The following is a 21,198-nucleotide window of genomic DNA, read 5'->3' as shown; positions in this document are numbered from 1 at the left end:
GGCATTATGACTGCTTTCTAAAGTCCTTGTAGATGATAAACTTGGCTGTAGCAAGCAATGCCAGTCAGCAGCATCAAGGGCAGATAAGGTTTTGAGCTGTATTAAAAGGGGCATAGATTCATGGGAGGAGGGTCATTCTTCCACTTTATAGAGCACGGGTAAGGCCCCATCTAGAATATGCCATACAGTTTGGTCTCCAACGCTCAAACAGGACATTATTGAATTAGAAGGGCAACTAAGCTGGTAAAAGGTATGGAAAATCTTAGCTATGAGGAAAGACTGGCCAAATTGGGGTTCTTCATGCTGGAGTTTAAATATATAAGGGGACCATATAATAATCTCTCTAATGCTTTATTTACCAGTAGGTCTTTCCAGCTGACACAAGGTCACCCATTCAGATTAGAAGAAAAGAGGTTCCCCTAAATGTGGAATGTGGAATTCTCTCCCTGAATCAGTAGTACAAGATGATAGATTAGATAGCTTTAAAAATGTGTTGGATGGCTTTTTAGCAAGTGAGGGAATAGAAGGTTATGAAAGCTCATAGTACAAGTTGATCCAGGGACTAGTCCGATTGCTATTTTGGAGTCAGGAAGGAATTTTTCCCCCCTCTGAGGCAAATTGCAGAGGCTTTAGATGGGGTTTTTTTTTTGCCTTCCTCTGGATCAACTAGCAGTTAGGCAGGTTAAAATGGAGCTGAAAGGTTGAACTTGATGGATGTGTGTCTTTTTCCATCCTAACTTACTGTGTAGTTGAACTATAGCCAGATGGTTGGTTACTAGGTATATATCTGTGTATGCATTACAGTTGAGCTATAGCTTGCTTGTGTAATATAAGCCATGTGTTGTCCTCTTTTGGTTATATGACTTGGGCAAACTTGGTATTGAATGGACAAGAAAAATTGAAAGATAGAAAAATTAGTGCTTTTGTATTGTATTAGTAAGTACTGTTTGGATGCAGGGCCGGATTTACATAGTGGGCACCCCTAGGCCAGCTGGCGTTCATCTCCCCTGTCCCCTCCCCTTTATTTGCGCTATTTTTCATCATTGCGATCGGAACAATGGGGATTTTCGCACTGGAAATTTAAAAAACGAATGTATCTTTTCTGCATCCCAAGTGTTTCTGAACCAATGTGGGTGTGGTTGGGCAGCATGCCGCCCCCTAAAACAATGCTGCCCTAGGCCCGGGCCTTGGTGGCCTTTCCACAAATCCGGGCCTCTTTGGATGTAGATTTCTGTGTGGGTGTAATTTTAGTTAGCCTTCCCTATCTTCATACTTGTTTCCCCAGCTATGCATAGATGATGATACAAAGGTATGATGGTAGTTGCAGTTAAATAGCATTGCAGTGTTTACAAAGGAGCTTTTAGGTTTGCTAACCTAAATTGTAGTAATACATTATAAAAAGGTGGTTCACCTTCTAGCTAAGTTTTAGTATAATGTAGATATTGCTATTCTGAGACAATTTGCAATTGGTCTTAATTTTTTATTGCTGTTTTTCATTTATATAGTTTTTGTTCAGCAGATCTCCAGTTTTGTTTACCCTTTCAACAAAGCAGTGATTTGAATGAGACACTGAAATATGAATAGGACGATTTAATAAAAAGTAACAATAACAATAAAATTGAACTTCAGAAAGCAATATATTTTTCCGTGCCATCATACTAAAATTTATCAAGGTTTGAATTTTTGCCACGATTCAAATTTTTTTTTGCATAAAAATTGACAAATTCAAAATACATTTTCAAAAACTTCAAGAAAATCTGGTATCTATTAAGCAAAAAAGCTGGTAAGTTTATGTAGAAGTGAATGGGAGTTGTCCTAGGCAAAATTCAAGCCATTTTTCATATTCAAGTCTTTTAAGCCTATAATCTCAAGTAAGTTTTTTTCACGATTGTATTCAATCGAGTTTTTTACATTCAGATTTCTTTCCATAAATAAGCAAACATTCAAATTTTTTTTAAATTTGTGAGCTACACAATAAAGAACAAAGTATACCAATGGAAAAGTAAAAACATGTTATGGAACAATATTTGTGTTGTGTACTTTTTTATACCCCTTTCTCTTTTTTGTTAAAACTTTCTCAGATTAAAGGATAAGGAAAGGGCAATCGATTATTTTCTAAATTAAAAGCCTATTTAAAAAACAACTGGTAGAGCACCTTAAGTACCTTAAATTTCATATAGGCTGTAGCTGTAGCACTGTGTATCCACAAATACCGCTGACTTCTTGCAAAACATTCACCCATGGTGCCCTGGTCCTTACCCAGACCGCAATTCTGCACAGTCTAGATGAGCAGGAAACCAGAGCATGTGCATAAAGCACTTGCCTACGTTATAGCTGAAATTATGTTGCCGGTCAGCAGGCAGGAATATAGTGGCATATGCAAAGTAGGAGTGGATTCACCATTTTGAAGATGCACTTTTAAAAAATGTCTGCGGCTACTACAGCGAGGCAGTTAAAAGTTCAGAGACTTACAGCTCCTGAAGGAGACACACTACGGGGGGGGGGGGAGTTTAGAGATTAAGCTAAGATAAAGGGTAGGATTCTTATGTTTAACTTGTAAAAAAAAGTTTTCCTTGTCCTTTATTGACATTTTAGCAGCATTGCTGTCATTTTTATTGAGATCATTGTGTGGTATTGTATTTTGTAGAACACAAAGCAATAGTAAAGACCACTCCAGTAGTAGGATTACAGTGGTTTACCTGTTTTGGTTCCTGTAATATCTCATGCTAAACAGTCTAAGAAATATGTCTGGATATTATTTACATATCAACTCAGCTAAGACTTGCTACCTGTGCAATTGTGACTCAATAATTTAATTTGTTGCTAACTGCAGAATGACTTGCATAAGTGTTTTTTTAATGATTTTGCTAATTTTACATTCATGTTATACTAAAATTACTAACTTTTTCTTAGTACATTATGGGGCATATTTATTATGTGGTGTAAAAAACTGCATAATAATTTATGGCGTAAAAATGGGCTATTTTTTTAAATAGTAACATAGTAAGTTAGGTTGAAAATATAAACATGTCCATCAAGTTTAACTTCAGTTTAACCTTTTTTAACCTGCCTAACTGCCAGTTGATGCAGAGGAAGACAAAAAAAACCCCATCCGAAGCCTCTCCAATTTGCCTCAGAGGGGGAAAAAATTCCTTCCTGACTCCAAAATCGGACTAGTCCCTGGGTCAACTTGTACTATACTATATCTTCCATAACCCTTTATTCCCTCATTTGCTAAAAAGCCATCCAACCCCTTCTTAAAGCTATCTAATGTATCAGCCAGTACAACTGGTTCAGGGAGAGAATTCCACATCTTCACATCTTCACAGCTCTCACTGTAAAAAACCCCTTGTCAGCTGAAAAGTCTTACTGGTAAAGCATTATGTATGTATGTATATTTTTATTTGTAAAGTGCTCCTCGAGGGCAAAGCACTGTACAGCAAAACAATAAATTAGTAGTAACAAACAAGGGGTCATTGGAATAAAAAGTAACAATAAGTGCATTATTAGAAATACAAACACATAAATATAAAAAATATAATTACAATACAGATTAAGTGCTCAGTGTCAAGGAAACAAAAGGCTATCCATATTCAAACAACTTAATAAAGCCCAACAGACCTTAGTTTGGAAAACAGTCGTTTGTGGGGCACGGTATCAAATGCTTTTGCAAAATCCAAATAGACTATGACCCTAAGCAACAGGGAAAGGGTAGTGGTTCCCTTGGGGCCCTCAGCAATTGAATTGTTCTTAAATACATGCATATTACTACTATTGTACTGATATTTTAGTTAATGAAATGTTTAAATAAATTAGGTTTTTCAATTCAGAGTTATATTTCTATGGTTAGAAATTGAATCTAGATGAGTTTTTTCAAGAATATATATGTATAGTGTTATAGTTCGCATTGCTGAGTAATCAATGAAGACGTTTCACTTCTCATCTGAGCAACTTCTTCAGTTCAACTGACTGGTGTGGGTAGATTTACCTATACTAGATACACTTTCATAAGTTTTCCACTTATTTTAGACAGCTTTTTACACAATTTTTTTGGAAAATGTATACACAGCATTATAAATAACCCCCTTTCCACAGCAGTGTTGGACTGGGGGGGGCGTGGCCCACTGGGGCTTCTGCCTCAGGGCACTCCCTCTAGACTCTGAAGGCTGCTGCCTCACTGCCTCCTGTCCTGCAACCCTCCCCCCATCATCAGAGCATGCACTGTTTAGTCGCGGCAAAAAGCTGTGCTGACGTGCGCACGTGAGTGCGCACTTGCAGCAACATGGTTGCCAGTCGGGAGGCCCTGAGGCAGTAGCCCTCAAGGTCTTGAGGAAGGCCCTGAGGCAGAAGCCCCGGGAAGAAATCCAGGTGGTGGATCTGGGCCAGCAGGACCCACTAGAGCCTGGGGCCCACCGGGTTTTTTCCAGTCCGGCCTTGTTCCACAGTGTTAAAGTTTGTTTACACACTGTTAAAGTTTTGTTTACACACTGCTCAGGCCCTTCTGGGTACTCATGTGGGAGGTGAGCTAATAACCAGTGCTCTGCTAACTAAATAGGGTAGGGCTGCATGATATATGATCGCAGCCCTATTCACCTCACTTAGTCTAGTCCTAACCTAAGAAGACATGATAAGATTGTAACATATTGCCTTTGTAGATTTACAGTATTTCTCTAAATTATAATGCTTTCTGCTATCAAACCAGCAATGCTGAATGCATATTTGAAATTTCATTATTGGTTTTAATGCATTGCTATGTGTACAACATGAGGAAATGAATATGTTATGCTTTAAGAAGGCTTCCATTGCATTTTGTGCTACACTGATAGTCTTAAACCTTAAACTGATAGTAAGTTAAATATTTAAAGATGTTATCTAGAATGAATTCTAGGAAGGAAGCCCAGGAAAGCTCTTATAATTTCCCTTTACATGGAATACCTTATAGATTGAGCATCACCCACTAGGCTTTAAAGGTGAACTAAAGTTTAAATAAAGAAGTAGACTAGAAATGCTATACATTATGTTTTCTGCTTCTGTACAAGCCCAAAGCAATCACACCCCTTTAGCAGTGAAGATCTGTGCCTCCAAAGATGCTCCAGTAGCTCCCCATCTTTTTTTCTACTGATTTACTGCACGTGCTCTGTGCTCCTGTCAGTTACTGAGCTTAGGGACTGACTCCCAATATACAGTACACATAGAATATAAATGTCACAATATAAGGCTGATAAGTAATTAATACAGATAATTACTACATGGCAGCACAGAAACCAGTGCAATTAGTGTAGTACATAAAATATGACATATTTAGCCATATTCATTTTAAGGGTTTAGTTTTCCTTTAAAGCACAACCAAGGCAGCATGCTGATTGAATTCCTTCGCAGAATTCCCTATGCCTTGCATACAAATGAATGCAAAGCATTGCTCCTCAAATAAAATGCTTTACTAGGAGATGTTATCTAGAAATACATTAGAAATAACTATAACTAGTTATAAATAACTAGCTGATGTACCAAATGAAGCCTGAGTAACTTGATGTTACATCATTAAAATAATCAAATACTTTTTAAAACACTTTGCATCGCAAAACATTTGCTCTGCAGAGAAGTTCTCCAAAGCTGTCAACTACAATAGTGTCTTCAATTAGATAGACTGGAAATTCCCCTAGTACCATATAAGGTTCTCTGTTGCAGTGTGCTAAAGGTGTAATTCAGTATCAGCTAAATAAGTCCAAACATGAATGCCATATCTAAATTAATTTATTAGATGTATGCAGCGTCGTTTCTGAGGCAGGATCTGCTTGAAGCAGCTCCTGCATTGCTACACAGTTTTCTACCTTGATTGCTATATATAACTATATAACTATATATTTTATGTATGTCTGTTTTGTGATTTATTTTTTTAAAACATGCACTGTTATACTTTTTTGTAATTCCATATATAAAATGTAATACGTTTTGTCCTTGCTGCTCTAAGGGCTCTTACACACGCAGCCCAGGGGAATGCAGCAAAAAATGCTCTTGTTCCAGAGCCCTAAAAGAACACAGCTTGAAAATGTGTAAATTTGTGCCTTAATCTGCATGCTCAAAGGAAATGTTTGCTATTTCAATGTAGCAGAGAGTGTTTGTTTACATCAATTAGTCTTTTTACTGCTGTAGTGGTGAATTAATGGAAACTAATACACTTGCTGTTTATGGTTTTGCACAACACACCTTGTACATAGTGGCAGTGTTCAAGTTATGTGTGCTGTGCTGAATGTAATAGGTGTGTCTTCCCATCTACACACTCAGGGTTCAGAGTCTAACCTCTGACTTTTGTCCTGTACTTTATAATTTGGATTACATAAGTAAAACAGTGCAGGAAAACTATAAACCTGTATCTCACTGCCAGGAAGATGTGATTCTTAAAAGTCAGTTTAAATTGATAATACGTTACAGGCATATTGCAGCAATGAGCAATAAGGCACTTATTGTTGCTACCTTTTAAACTACAGATCACCCAGAAGTGTATGAAGGATAACGAACAATATGTCAGGGTCTTACGATGAGACTGTTTCTCTGGAGGATACAACAGACAGCTTCTGGGAGGTATGTCATTATTTTTATAATATGAAGAATTGCCTTATGTGGTTATATATTTTTTTGTATTGGTGAGAAATAGTCATGCCATTAAACTAAAGCATTATAACAATGTTATTTTCATATCGGACATTTAAGACTGTGTCACATGAAGACATCAGAAAGTTATTTTAATGTTTCAAGCACTGGTGTATGTGGTACATTACACTTGCTACCTCAAACAGCTATTTTTCTAACATCTGTTGACCTGAATACTATTCTGTATTGGCATGTATCTTTCAGCCAAATAAAGTCAATGCTGTTGAGGCACCCTGGGAGTTACAATAAAAAATACTACATCTTGCTGTATGCTCAGCTTCCTTCCTGGTCTTAAAACAGTGGCAGTCCTTGGTCATATTATTGATTGAAAGGCTCATTCTTAGGCATACACTAAGCAGTCACATGTGTATATAGAAACTTTTCATTCAATAATATTATGAGCAGTGAACGACCTACCCAGTTTAAATTCTGCTGGCAGTGACACAACTCTGTGTGACATTGACCTAAATCGACACTGTGACACATTATTAGAATAAAGAAGCTTTAGAGAGTCTAAGGGGTATATCTATCAAAGGGGTATATTTATCAAAGAGTGAGGTTAGAGGTCGCCACAGTCCTCCACTCTCCTTCCACCACTCTCAATTCATTTTTATGGAATTTTGAAAGGTGTATTTATCAAGGTTGAACTTTCACTTTTTGATAAATACATCTTTCAAAATGCCATAGAAATGAATGGAGAGTGTCAGGATTTGACTCTAGCGGACTGTGGTGATCTTTAACTTCACTCTTTATATAAATATACCCCCTTAGACTCCCAAAGTAGAGATTAAATGCTATATATAATATTAAGTCTCCAGTAGAAATCTTTTAGTTGTTATACTCCTACAGAGGGCATTTTAAGGAAAGCTAAACCCCTCCCTTAAGAGAAAGCCCCCACCCCTACCCTCCATTGGCCCCCCTCAATGCTTATTGTTCATTACTTGAAAAAAAGTGTCCCTGTATGTAATGCTGACTTATCCATGAATAAGAATAGAGCAGCTGAGCTCATGGGCACCATCTTTGATATCTTCTGATCCTTATCTTTTCCTTTGGAAATTAAAGGAACAGTTCAGTGTGAAAATAAAAACTGTGTAAATAGACAGGCTGTGCAAAATAAGAAATGTTTCTAAAATAGTTAGTTAGGCAAAAATATAATATATAAAGGCTGGAGTGAACAAATGTCTAATAAAACAGCCAGAATCCAACTTCCTGCTTTTCAGTTCTTTAACTCTGAGATAGTCAGCGACTTGAAGGGGGACCACATAGTACATTTCTGTTCAGTGAGTTTTTAATTGATCCTCAGCATTCAGCTCAGATTCAAAAGCAACAGATATGACCCATGTGGCCCCCCCCTCAAGTCTCTGATTGGTTACTGCCTGGCAACCAGGGTAACCAGTCAGTGTAAACCAAGACAGCTGAAAAGTAGGAAGTAGTGATCTGACTGATATGTTATACATCAAATCACTCCAGCCTTTATACATTACATTTTTGCCTCACTTACTATATTAGAAACATGTTTTATTTTGCACAGCCTATCTATTTACCCAGTTTTTATTTTTACACTGAACAATTCCTTTAATGGAGCTTTCCAGCGCATGCACAGTTGGTGTAAATGCCAGATACCCGTAAGCTCTGCTGGTCTACTGAGCATGGATTTTTCAGCTCTACAGCCATGAACACTTTTTTCAAGTAATGGACTATGAGGGGAGGAAGCAGGGAGGGTGGCCAATATAGGGTACGTGATTGGTCCTTCTCTATAGGGTTTAATTCTTTCTTAATTACAGGGTTTAGTTGCTCACAGAGTGTAGTGCTCTGCACCTTGCTCTGGATGGCTTTAATAAATAAACTCCTATGTAACTTTATTCAAATTAAGTGCAAGGCATATTAAGAGGGTAATATATTCCTATTTATAAGTTTTGTGGAAAGGCCACAAAGGCCTGGACCTAAGGAGGCAGACTTTTAGGGGCAGTATACCACCCAGCTGCATTGCAATTGCTTTGACGGCACTGGAAACATAATGGCTTTTAGGCATGAGATAGGGAACATCTCATTATACAGAGGGCTTAACTGTGCAGTGGACAGTGGTAGTCGAGTTTTAGTAGCTTCTGCTCTGTAAACACTTGGCAGAAACAGATTGTACTAGAGTAAAAGTAGTTATTAGTTATTTTTAGTGCAAACATTAGCAACCACTATAGACATTTTTGCCTCTAGTTAAAATTATGCTCAGCACAAACCCTGTTCAGAGGTTTTGTTGAAAAAGGATTTTTTCTACCCCTAATACATTTACTACTGTAACATATTAGTGAGACAGGAACTGAGAAGAGAGGCTATAGGCACAAATCGAACTCTTCCGTACAGTGGGAAAGCCCAGCTAGTCCCGGATTTCACCAATGCCCTTTTGGGGTAGTTCTAGCTGGGATCCCACTAACTTCAGAGACCTGACTTCCAATATACAATACAGGCAAGGAGCAAGCAAGGAATGAGGTCAATATACAGGCAATTTGTCTAGAGCAGGTGGCAAACAATCAGAGATCAGGAACCAGAGACACACAATGGAAACAGGGCTTAAGCAGGATCTGAACACAACCAGAAACTTGGATAAGGGGATAACGAGAGAAAAAATTTAAATACAGTAAAACCCCCATTTTACGTTTTCCAGGGGACCAGGGAAAAATTATGTAAAATCCGTTAAAATGTTCAACGATCACAAATGCATTAACTCTACACCTCCTGCAAGCAGCAAAATTATTGATACCAGCAAAATGGAAATCTGCGCAAATTCCTACCTTTCTTGAATGGTTAGTTAAAGTGGAAGAAATTAGACGCCTTGAAGAATTAACCTTTATCCTGGAAAATAACAACTCAGAATATTAGAAAATTTGGTCCCCATGGATAGATTTTATTAAAGTTATGGGCAATAGGTAAACCTTTTTTTCCAACCCAATGAAAGCCTTTTATTCCTTGTATATTTGTTTCTCCTTGTTGTTCCGCACAACTATGTAAATTTAAATACAGTTGGGTTCCAAATTTATTGGACGATTTCCTAAGTGCCAAGAAAGGTAATTTTTTTTTTTTGGATAAATTTTCGGTTCCCTGTGAATTTCCCCTCCTCTTCCCTTCCTTTTCTTTTTTCTGTACCCTTTTTTTTACCCTTTTGTATTGAAAAAACATAAATAAAGAATTTTTTAAAAAAAATCCGGTAAAATGTAAAATCAGGGAAATGTGCTTAAGTAACCTTTTCTTCAAGTACTGAAAGGATATAAGCATAGGAGTCAGTTTTACTTTGAGCTACAATATCTAGGGGCAGATTTGTCAAAAGTGATCGAAGTCAAAGTGAAAATTCAAATTGAAAACATTTGAATTTCGAGCTATTTTTTGTGTACTTCGACTAGGAAATGGTCCAAATTCGATTTGAATTTGAAAAAAATTAGAAAATTAGAATATTGAAATTTATAATGTACTGTTTCTTTAAAAATTTGACTTCGACCATTTGTCATCTAAAACCTGCCAAATTGCTGTTTTAGCCTATGGGAGACCTCCTAGAACATATTTGGAGTCAACTGGTGGACTTCAAATCAAAGTTTTTTGTTGGAAAAACGTCAAATCGAATTTGATCTAATGCGCTGTTACTTCGATTCGTACTATTCGAATTTGATCGAAAATGGACCTATTCCCTCAAAAAAAACCTTGCTTGTTTTCAATTGGTCATTTTTAATTCGAATTTTGAAATTATGGGAGTTCAAAAAACTGCCATTACTTCAAAATTCGATGATTGATAAATCTGCCCCTTACTGTGTTAATAACAAGGGTTAAGTATTGCAGTGTAAATGTTACTATGGGGGGCATGTGCAATGACTTTCTGTCAGTCACATATACAACCTAAAGCAATAAGTGATTGGTGCAGGACTGTATAAGGGGCAGACTAATTGGAACTGACCATTTAGAGGCAGAACTATGGCAAAATATACATCTGGTTAAAGCTCTTTATTTCACAAATAATTACTGTAGTGGGTTTTGGTGCCAAAACTGGAGAAGGAAGTGAGGGAGAGGAAGGAGACACAAATCCTAAACAAAGACGGTGCCTATGGCCTTTAACAGGATTAAATAAAGCAAAAGTAATAAAGAATAATTGATGCAAAATAAACAGAAACTACATTAATCTGATATTTTTCATCATTAGTTTATAAATAAAGCTTGTGATAAACAAACCTTTCAGTGCAGAACTGATGTTCCTCAAGACAACCAGAGAATCCCACCCCAGGGGCTGCCAAACACATATGGTCCCTCTTGGATCAGCTGCTGTAGTTACTATGTACATAAATGACCAGGCCCGGATTTGTGGCGAGGCCACATAGGCCCGGGCCTAGGGCGGCACATTTTTGGGGGCGGCATGCCGCCCATCCGCTGTGTGGGGAGCCTGTGCTCCCCAGTGCTCCGGCGCTCACACGCTGGCGCTTTTGCGCCAGCGTGTGGTAGTGCGGGCAGGCGCTAGGCCTAGAGGCGCCCGCCCAGCGAATCCGGCACTGTAAATGACCAGGGCTGTCTCAATAAAATATTAGGCCTAAGACAAAAGTGACAACTGGGGCATGTTTTTTTTTTTATTTTTGCCTATAAATTGTTCAGTATTTTCATTTTGGGGTCTCTACAAGACATATACTTTGGTATTCCTATGCATTGTGTGCATCAAAATGTTGAGAAGACCAAGTGGCTATTTTGATTTTATGGTGTCTAAATGCCACATGCTTTAGTAATCCAATGTACACTGGGACCCGGATGTTGAAGTGTTTTTCTTATGCCATGTTATATGCTGTATAAAGTTTTGACATGATTTTTCAGAACACTAACTTTAGCAAAGTTGCAGTTCCAGGATAGAAACACACACATATCTATAGTGGTTTTCAACTCAGACTGTATAATTTCCAAAAATATATAATTTACTGGAGGAAACCTAATTTTAGTGAGAATTTTAACCTTCAAATCTAAAGTATGCTGGACATTGCTGGAACAATTCCTTCTGCTGAGTTTTTAACACTAAAAAAATGTAGTGTAATATGTCACCAGTGTAAAAGAATACAAGTTTTTTTTAATCCAAACAACATTTACAAGACACATGCCAATCAAGTCTGTATAAAATCTGCCTAACAGCTAGTTGATCCAGAAGAAGGCACAAAAAAACCCCAGTTTGAAGCCTCTCCAAGTTTTCACAGAGGGGGGCTCCAGGGGGGATAAGTGCCCCGGGCCCGGGTATGAAGGGGGGCCCGGCAGTGCTGCAGTTTTGAAAGAGCCGGGCCCCCCTTGCGAGCGACGAAGCCTGCATCCATTTTCGAAGTCCCGAACAGCCGAAATGCGGAAGTGCTGAAAAGCCAAACAGCCGAAGGACCCGAAGCCACAAAACAGCTGAAGCCGAAGTCCGAAGCTGCGAAAAGACCGATGTCTCGAAAACAGCCGAGATTGAAGTCCTGAAGCGGCAAAAAAACCCGATGTCACGAAAATAGGCGAAATTGAAGTCCTGAAGCGGCTAAAAAACCCAAAGTCACGAAAGGAGGCGAAGTTGAAGTCCTGAAGCCATTTTTTTAATCCCCTGGCCACCAATGTATTATTTTAGTATTCTATAGGCCCCTGCCACCAATGTTTTTGTAAAAAATATTTTTTGGGGCCCCAAATTTTTTTAATTTGTAAGGGGGGCCCTGGCGCCTATTTTTTTTAAAAAAAATATTCTTTGGGGCCCCAATTTTTTTTAACTTGTATGGGGGCCCTGGCACCAATGTTTTTCCAAAAAAATTATTTTGGGGCCACAATTTTGTTTTAACTTGTAAGGGGGGCCCTGGCGCCAATGTTGTTTTAAAAAATATTCTTTGGGGCCGCAATTTTTTTAACTTGTAAGGGGCGCCAATGTTTTTTTTTAAACTTATAAGGGGGCCCTGAACATCAATAGCTTTTTTTAACTTGTGTGTGTGGGGGTTACTATTTTAGTGCTGATGTCTGTGTGTTTTTTAACTGTGATGTGGGAGGGACCTGGGGCGGGCCTTGGACGGGGCCCGGGAAATTTTGTTGTACTGGGGCCCCATAATTTCTAATGGCGACCCTGCCCTGGATCAACTTGTAGTATGAGCTATCTTCCATAACCCTGTATTCCCTCATTTGCTAAAAAGCGGTTCAACCATTTCTTAAAGTTATCTAATGTATCAGCTCTCAGGGAGAGAATTCTACATCTTCACAGCTCTCACTGTAAAAAAAAACCCAGAACATTTAGCCGGAACCGCCTTTCTCCTAAACAGAATGGGTGCCCATGTGTCAGGTGGAAGTACCTACCGGTAAAAAAAGAATAGCAGAGATTATTATATGATTCCCTTAAAGGAGTTGTTCACCTTCCAAACACTTTTTTCAATTCAGTTGTTTTTAGACTGTTCCCCAGAAATAAAGACTTTTTTCAATTACTTTCCATTATTTATTTTTTAAGTTTTTTCCAAAATCTAAGTTTAAAGTTGAACGTTCCTGTCTGTGGTGTTCCAGTCTGGCAGCTCAGTAATTCAGGTGCAGACTCTAAACTGTTACAATTTTGCAACATTGAGTCAATACATTTCTCAGCAGCATCTTTGGAGTATTAGCAACAATTGTATCAATTCTAACAGCTGCCTGTAATGAAACCCAGAGATTCTGCTCAGCAGGGACAAAGATAAGAAATGTATCAATTAAATGTATCCACTTAGAACAGTTTACAGGTTCGGTGACCCCTCCTCCCAGAGCTGCTTCAGAAGGAGAGAAATTACACTTTACACAAAGTTATTTCTGGAGATCTATCTGAAACCAACTAGTTGTTTGAAGGTGAACAACCCCTTTAAATATTTATACATAGTTATAGTATCACCCCCTCGAGTGCCTCTTTTCCAGAGTTAACAACACCAACTTGGCCAGTCTTTCCTCATAGCTGAGATATTCCATACATTTACCAGCTTAGTTGTCCTTCACCGGACCCTCTAATTCACTAATGTTCCGTTTGAGTGCTGGAGACCAAAACTGTACGGCATATCCTACTGTAGATGGGGCCTTACCAGTGCTCTGTACAGTGGAAGAACAATCCCATTGAATCTCATCTGCCACTTAGCTGCCCAGATTGCCAATTTGTCAAAATCATGCTGCTGATCCTGCCTGCTCCTGACGCTACATCCTTGATGAAATTAATTGGGCTGCATAGTTTTGTGTCATCTGCAAACATTGATACATTACTTCAAATACCCTCCCCTAAGTCAAGAACACATTTAATTAAAGTGGACCCAATACAGATCCCTAAGAGACCCCACTAAGAACTTTACTAAAAGTAGCGAATATACTATTAACAATCACCCTCTGTACCCGACCCTGTAGCCAGTTTCCTACCCATGTGCAAACAGCCTCACTAAGCAGTTTGGAAAGCAGTCATTTGTGGGGCGAAATCCAAATAGATCACATCTACTACAACCTCCCTGCCCCCCCCCTTGCTGTCCAGCATCTTACCTCATCATAAAAAGCAATCAAATTTGTCTGACATGACCTATCCTTCATAAAGCCATGCTGATTACTGTTCCTAATGCCATTCACTAGGACAAAATTTTAAAGGTGATCCCTTAACAAGCCTTCAAATAATTTGCCCACCACGGACATCAGATTTACTGGCCTATAACTGGCAGGCTGAGATCGTAATCCCTTTTTAAATACAGGAATTATATCAGCTTTCCTCCAGTCCATATATACCATACAGATGAAAGTGAGGAAGTCAGAAATAGAGGCCGGTCTAAAACCAAACAATGTTCTCTTAGTAACCAAGGGTGTTTTCAACCTGGCACTGGCACCTTGTTTTACAATCACTTTTATTAAAGCTTTATGAACAATATTCTGAGTCAGCCACTGACTAATTAACTGTCCTGGCAGTATTGTTGCTCCAGTTAATATCTGGGTAATTAAAATCCCCCATTATCATTACTTTCCCCAAACTAGCAGTCTTTTCTATTTGCAACAGGAGCTTAGCATCCTCCTCTTCACTTACATTAGGGGATCTATATCATACCTCTACAATTAATCTGCTGGAAATTTTACAATCAGTGAAGAGCTCCACCCATAAGGCTTTAGATCCCTCATTTACTAACACCAGCTGCTCCCTTATATGAGCTTTTAAATCCTGCTTAACAAACAGACATTTTCTCCTCCTTTCTCCTCTGTCACTCCTAAACAATGTATAGCTGCTGATATTAATTGCCCAGTCATGCAACTCATTCAGCAATATTATGGCAAAACCAACCACATCATATTTCCCCTCCAGTGCCAGCAACTCTAGCTCAGCTCACCCATTTTACCAGCTGGATGCCTTGCATTTGAAACATACGGTCCTCCCTGACCTTAGCAGTACCCCCAACCAAATCTCCTCCCCCATTTTACCTTACTATGCCCATTACCTCATCTAACCTGTTTTCTACAGAATCCCTTACTGGCCCTCCTTTCCACCCACAACCAAATATCTTCTCCCATTTTCCCTTACTATGCTCATTGCCCGCTGCCCTATTAATGTTGCTCAAGGCACAGGTAATATCTCTGAGAAAATCACCTTGGAAGTTATCACCATCAAATTTTCATCTAGTTTTTGTAATCATTCTTGAGGACTTCACCTCCCAAACTTTGTGATTGGTACTTACGTGTACCACGACTGCCAGGTCTTCCGAGGCCCCCATAATAATCTATCCACTTGTTCCACCACATGCCGAACCCGAGCACCAGGCAAGCATCAGATTATTCGGCATATAGGGTCCTTTTGACAGATTACACTATCCATCTTTCTAATAACTAACTCCCCCATAACTGAAACCTTCCTTTCCTTGCTCACACTCCCCCACCACCCATATTGCCTCCAAAGGTGCTCTGAGAGTCAACCTGCTCTAGACATGCCAGTTCATAGCTGTCCTTCTCAGAATCTTCAGCCAAAATGGCGAATCTGTTGCTTTGGACTTGCACTGGACCAACCCCCCTACCCTTTCATCCCCTACTTCCCCTCTTGACTGTCACAAACCTATCTCCCTCATTAGCCTCCACTGCCCCATCTCCACCCCCTCTACACTGGCCCCCAATAGTGGTCGCTCTGTGAGCCTCATTTCCTCCCCATGTTTGCCACTGACCTCAGTGCTGAAATTTCCCCCTTAGAGTCTACAGTCCATATTTAAACAAAACAAAACACCTGCATCTCTCACACGTAAATGCTAAATGGAACTGTTGCTCCAACACCACATACATGAGACAGGTCACACACTGAGTGATATCGGTCAACCCATTGGAACTCATACATACACTGGATACAGTCTCCCACATGCAATTCCTCAAAAATGTCTTTTAAGCTTTAAATGCCTTAAGGTATTTAATGCTACTAAAGTCTTAATTTACTCACTTAGCAGCTCCCACACTCAATGTGCACACAGCAACTTGTTGAGGTATAAATGAAGAAGTATAGCCATGAATACAAATTTTATTTGACACCAGTGAATAGCTATGTTATAGCTATATTAAATTGCACATCAAGAAAACATATATCTCTATAGCAATGCTATCATACTGCAGGCAAGAGTGGGTTACTGTGGTGTAGATGGGTATTTACAGATCTGTTGCATATCACAACAATCTATATAATAGAAGCATTTTTAATAAAATTTATAAAAAAAGTATTGCACTTACAAATTGTTATAAACATATAAGCCTACCATAGGAGAGTAAATCCATTTGGAATAAAATTTCCTGGTGTGATGCGTGTTCTCTCAGAAACAAGTATCTGCTCTGGCCTTTCAGGTTAGCAGGGATCATGAGCACTGCAATGTTTTAGCACATAAACATGTGTAAAAGGCCAAAACAGCTTAGTTGGCTTTTATTATAAACAAAACAGCTTGAGAACACTTGCTTCAACATAGTATTAGCAGTCCCACTTTAACACCCACATCGGTGTACACAGAAACAAAATGTATACAGCACTTCCAGCCTTGGAAGTAATAAGTCGTCTGTTAGACCTTCAGTATACAGTCTCTTAATATGGCCATATACGGGCCGATAAAAGCAGCCGACAGTCGTCATCTTATCAGCCCGTGTGTGTGTGGCCCTCTGACGGACTTCCCTGATTGATATCTGGCTGAAAGTCAGCCAGATGCCGATTGGGCAGGGTTAAAAATCCAGTGGGACCTGGATTTTACTATTGAGTGCTGTTCTTCGAGCTACTAGGGAGTTGTTATATTGTTATATTGTTTTAGTGAGCTGCTATCTGGTTACCTTACCCATTGTTCTGTTGTTATGCTGCTGGGTTGGGAGGAAGGGAGGGAGGGAGGGGGAATATCACTCCAACTTGCAGTACAGAATTAAAGAGTGACTGAAGTTTATCAGAGCACAAGTCACATGGCTGGAAGCACATTTGAAAAGGACAATATGTATAGCCTCATGTCAGATTTTAAAATTAAATTAATTAAAAATCTGTTTGCTCTTTTGAGAAACAAATTTCAGTGCAGAATTCTGCTGGAGCAGCACTATTAACTGATGCGTTTTGAAAAAAACATGTTTTCCCATGACAGTATCCCTTTAAACTTCCTTTAGCCTGGTCAATATCCTAGTGGCAGGGCCGGGATTTACACTTTGAAGGGAAAAAGTCTCAGTCCGTGCCTACTGCCATGAATAGTTTACAGTGAAAGTACAGAAGTATGGAGGGGGCCAACAAAATGCAAGGTATACAAATGAATTGAAAGTGGAAAAGGAGATAGACATGGTAAATTAGAATTAATAAAAAAGGTATTAAAAAAGCTAGAATGTATAGGTGGGAGAGGACATAGCAAATAAAAAGAGGTCTAGAGGAGTAATATGGGCAGATAAAAGGAACCAAGTTGAAAAAATTTTAGTAAATGTTAGGAGGCTATTATAGACGTGAGTGTGAGCTGTGATCCAAACTGTGGCATTTGTTCTGTGTTTTGTGGTACCAAAGCATGACATTAAATTTGGCAAGACATGGATGCCGAAGGAACCACAGAAGCAATCCTGGCAAGCCTCCTCCTACGTCTTGGGGAACATGAGGCTAAGCAAGACCAACTTGGCCAATGTCTCCAGAGGTTGTCTGCGAGGTTGAAAGTTATCCAGCAACAACTGGTTGCTCCCACTCCAGCTCCTGCCCCGGGAAGCAGACCATTAGCAAAACCCCCAGATAACACTGCGGTGGAACCCAAGGTACCATTTCCTGACAAGTTCTGTGGGGACCATAGCATTGTTATGCCTTTCAAGAGGCTTGTAAACTACATTTGGGTTCTTACCCCATTCCTTTCCCACTGAGGAGTCCAAACATTTTGTTATCACCCTTCTCCAGGGGGATCCTCACCTATTTTGCCTATCCTCTTCTGACCCTGCCTGTCTCTCTCGCTCTCTGCCTTCTTCAAGGCCATGGCTACTTTCCATGATGACACTGACCTTTCTGCTTCTGCTGAACCCGTAACCTTAGGCAGGGCAAACAGCGGCTCAAGGAGCATTGTACTGAAATCCGCTGCTGGGCACTAGAGTCGGGCTGAAATATTACTGCCTTATGCAGTCAGTTCAGGGTGGGGCTTTCTGATGCTGTCAAAGATAGCCTTGTTAATTTTCCTGCTCCGGCCTCCCTTATATTCCTTAATGCATCTCGTGAGGCATAGGGAGAGATGTCAGGAAAGACATCAGAACCCGAAATCTCAGTCCCTGGGCCTACAGGGGAAACCATGCAATTGGGTACTACTTGTTTGCATTTCCGTGACACCTGTCCCAAGAAGCCAGGAAACGGCAAAACCCCAGGTCTGGGGAGTTCTATTTAGGTCATGCTGTTTCTACTCCCAAACAATTTTCTTCCAAAGTATTCTTTCTGATCCTCTTAGATTAGGATAAGGGTTGTGTAAAAAGTTCTGCCTTCTTAGATTCAGGGGCAGCAGGGAACTTCTTAGATATTAATTTTGTACAAAGACATGGCATACCCACATAACCCCTTGTTCCATCAGTCAAACTATTGGCTATCGATAGTAGTTCCTGTAATAATGTATTGAGGAAAACCTGGAAAGAGGGTTCATAAGGCCTTCCATTTCTCCTGCGGGTGCTCGCTTCTTTTTTGTAGAGAAAAGAGATGGTCTGTTTAAGATCACGGTAAAAAAGAAGTTATCGTCTTCCTTTGATTTTGGATTTATGGGTACCACAGTTTTTCTGAACTCCATCTGAGAGATGCATATAATCTAATTCGAATCATGGAAGGAGATGAATGGAAGACGGGTCACTATAAGTGGTGTACCTCAATGATATTCTGATTTATTCCTCTCATTTAATTTATCATTGTGTTCAGGAGGTGTTATATAGGTTAAGGCAGAATCAGCTGTAGGATTGAAAAATGCATTTTCGAAGTACCCTCTATTTACTTTCTGGAGTATATAATTTCACAAAAAGACTAATAAATGGAGCCAGTCAAGGTGTAGGCCATTTTAGATTGGGTGCAACTCCTTTCTTTGCAAGACATTCAAAGATTCTTATGGTTCGCCAATTATTATAGGCAATTTATAAAAAAACTTTTCAACCTTGGTGGCTCCGATCACTGCCCTTACCAAGAAAGGGGCAGATCCTATTATTTGGCATGGAGAGGCTGTATAGGCCTTTGAGCAGTTCGAAAAAAGCAGCACTGATTATATCCTTTTATATTCTAAGATTATCTCCTTCCTTTCTTGGTAGAATTGGATGCCTCTGAGATTGGTGCAAGAGCATTTTTGTCACACCATGTTACTGGTAAAATTCATCCATGAGCTTTCTTTTCAAGGAAGTTTTCTCCTATAGAGATTAATTATGGCATCAATAACAGGAAAGTGCTGGCCATTAAATGGACGTTTGAAGAGTGGAGACATCTATCGGGGGACACTTAACACATGGTTACAGTGTTTACGGACCATAAAAATCTTTTGTATATTGAATCTGTCATGGGAAAACATGTTTTTTTTTTCAAAACACACCAGTTAATAGTTCTGCTCCAGCAAAATTCTGCACTGAAATCCGTTTCTCAAAAGAGCAAACATATTTTTTTATATTTAATTTTGAAATCTGACATGGGGCTACACATAATGTCAGTTTCCCAGCTGCCCCCAGTCATGTGAATTGTGCTCTGATAAACGTCAGTCACTCTTTCCTGCTGTACTGCAAGTTGGAGTGCTGTCACCCAACAATAAGAAGTTAACCAGATAGCAGCTCCCTGGTAGATATAAGAACAGCACTCAATAGTAAAAATCCAGGTCTCGCTGCAACACATTCAGTTACATTGAGTAGGAGAAACAACAGCCTGCCAGAAAGCAGTTCCATCCTAAAGTGCTGGCTCTTTCTGAAAGCACATGACCAAGCAAAATGACCTGAGATGGCTGCCTACACACCAATATTACAACTAAAAATATACACTTATTGGTTCAGGAATATAATTTTATTTGGTAGAGTAAATTATTTGCAGTGTAAACTGTGTAATTTAGAAATAAAAACTACACCATAAAAATCATGACATAATCCCTTTAAATCAGGGGTGCCCAAACTTTTTTCAACGAGGGCCAGATTTGGTGAGGTGAAAATGTGTGGGGGCCGACCATTCAGCCCGACATTCTTTGAACCATTAACATTAAATTATAGGAATCGAGTAATCGTAGCAGTAATATTTGGGCACATTAGTGAAATGATCTGCCACTTGGTCTATACTGCTGTCTGTGTGCTGAAGGTGTTAGCAATAGACACGTACTGGAACATAGTGACTCCATACTCCTTTAGTTAACTGTACTGGCACGTCAGTACGACTATTGACACCTTCAGCCCTAAAGAAATATGCGAAAACAGTGCGTCTCTACGTGCCAGTAACTTCAGAACGTGCCAGTACCTTCAGCACACAGACATTGAAAAATGTATGCACCTGTAATGTAAAAATATACAAGCCACTTATACTCTTAATGGAACTGCATTTTGGAGATCCATAATGGAGAAGAACTGGGGGTACTTGTGGATAATAAACTTAGCTATAGCAGGTGATGGCAGTCAGCAGCTGCAAGGGCAAACAAGTTTTTGAGCTGTATTAAAAGGGGCATAGATTAATGGGAGGAGAGGTTCATTCTTCTCAATTAAGTAAGGCCCTATCTAGAATACACTGTACATGGTATCCAGGGCTCAAACAGGATATTATTGAATTAGAGTGACTACAAAGAAGGACAACTAAGTTGGTAAAATTTCAGTTATGAAGGAAGACTGGCCAAGCTGGGTTCTTTACTCTTTTATTTTACTAAAAAAGAGGCGCTTAACAGGATATATGATAACTATAAGGACATCATCAATGAAGGTGACTTTGCCATAATAAGTTAGTAATTCATCTCTGTATCTCTTTGTGCAGCTCAACATCAGGTGAAGTTGCTTAAAGCAAATTATAATTGAAGTCGCCAATAGAAAGCCATGGATGCAGTACTAACTGCTGAAAATGTATTTTAATCACACAAAATGTTTGGAGCACACTTGATATAGATACCTTAGAGCTCGAGACAT

At 39.3% G+C, this 21,198-nt stretch overlaps 1 protein-coding gene across 3 annotated transcripts in view; it reads left to right on the top strand.

The window, feature by feature from the left end:
- Nucleotides 1-21,198, top strand: part of pacsin1.S (protein kinase C and casein kinase substrate in neurons 1 S homeolog) — a 142,815-nt gene that overhangs the window by 39,798 nt on the left and 81,819 nt on the right. For all 3 annotated transcript variants that reach the window (XM_041583183.1, XM_041583184.1, NM_001093938.1), the window contains 1 exon segment: nt 6,489-6,582. In XM_041583183.1, coding sequence (XP_041439117.1) covers nt 6,523-6,582 — 60 coding nt within the window. In that variant the 5' untranslated portion in view covers nt 6,489-6,522.

This window comes from Xenopus laevis, chromosome 2S, assembly GCF_017654675.1.
Source record: "Xenopus laevis strain J_2021 chromosome 2S, Xenopus_laevis_v10.1, whole genome shotgun sequence".
In the NCBI taxonomy this organism is placed as follows: Eukaryota; Metazoa; Chordata; class Amphibia; order Anura; family Pipidae; genus Xenopus; species Xenopus laevis.
The sequence above is the reverse complement of the archived record's forward strand: the minus strand, read 5'-3'. Positions and strand labels throughout refer to the sequence as shown.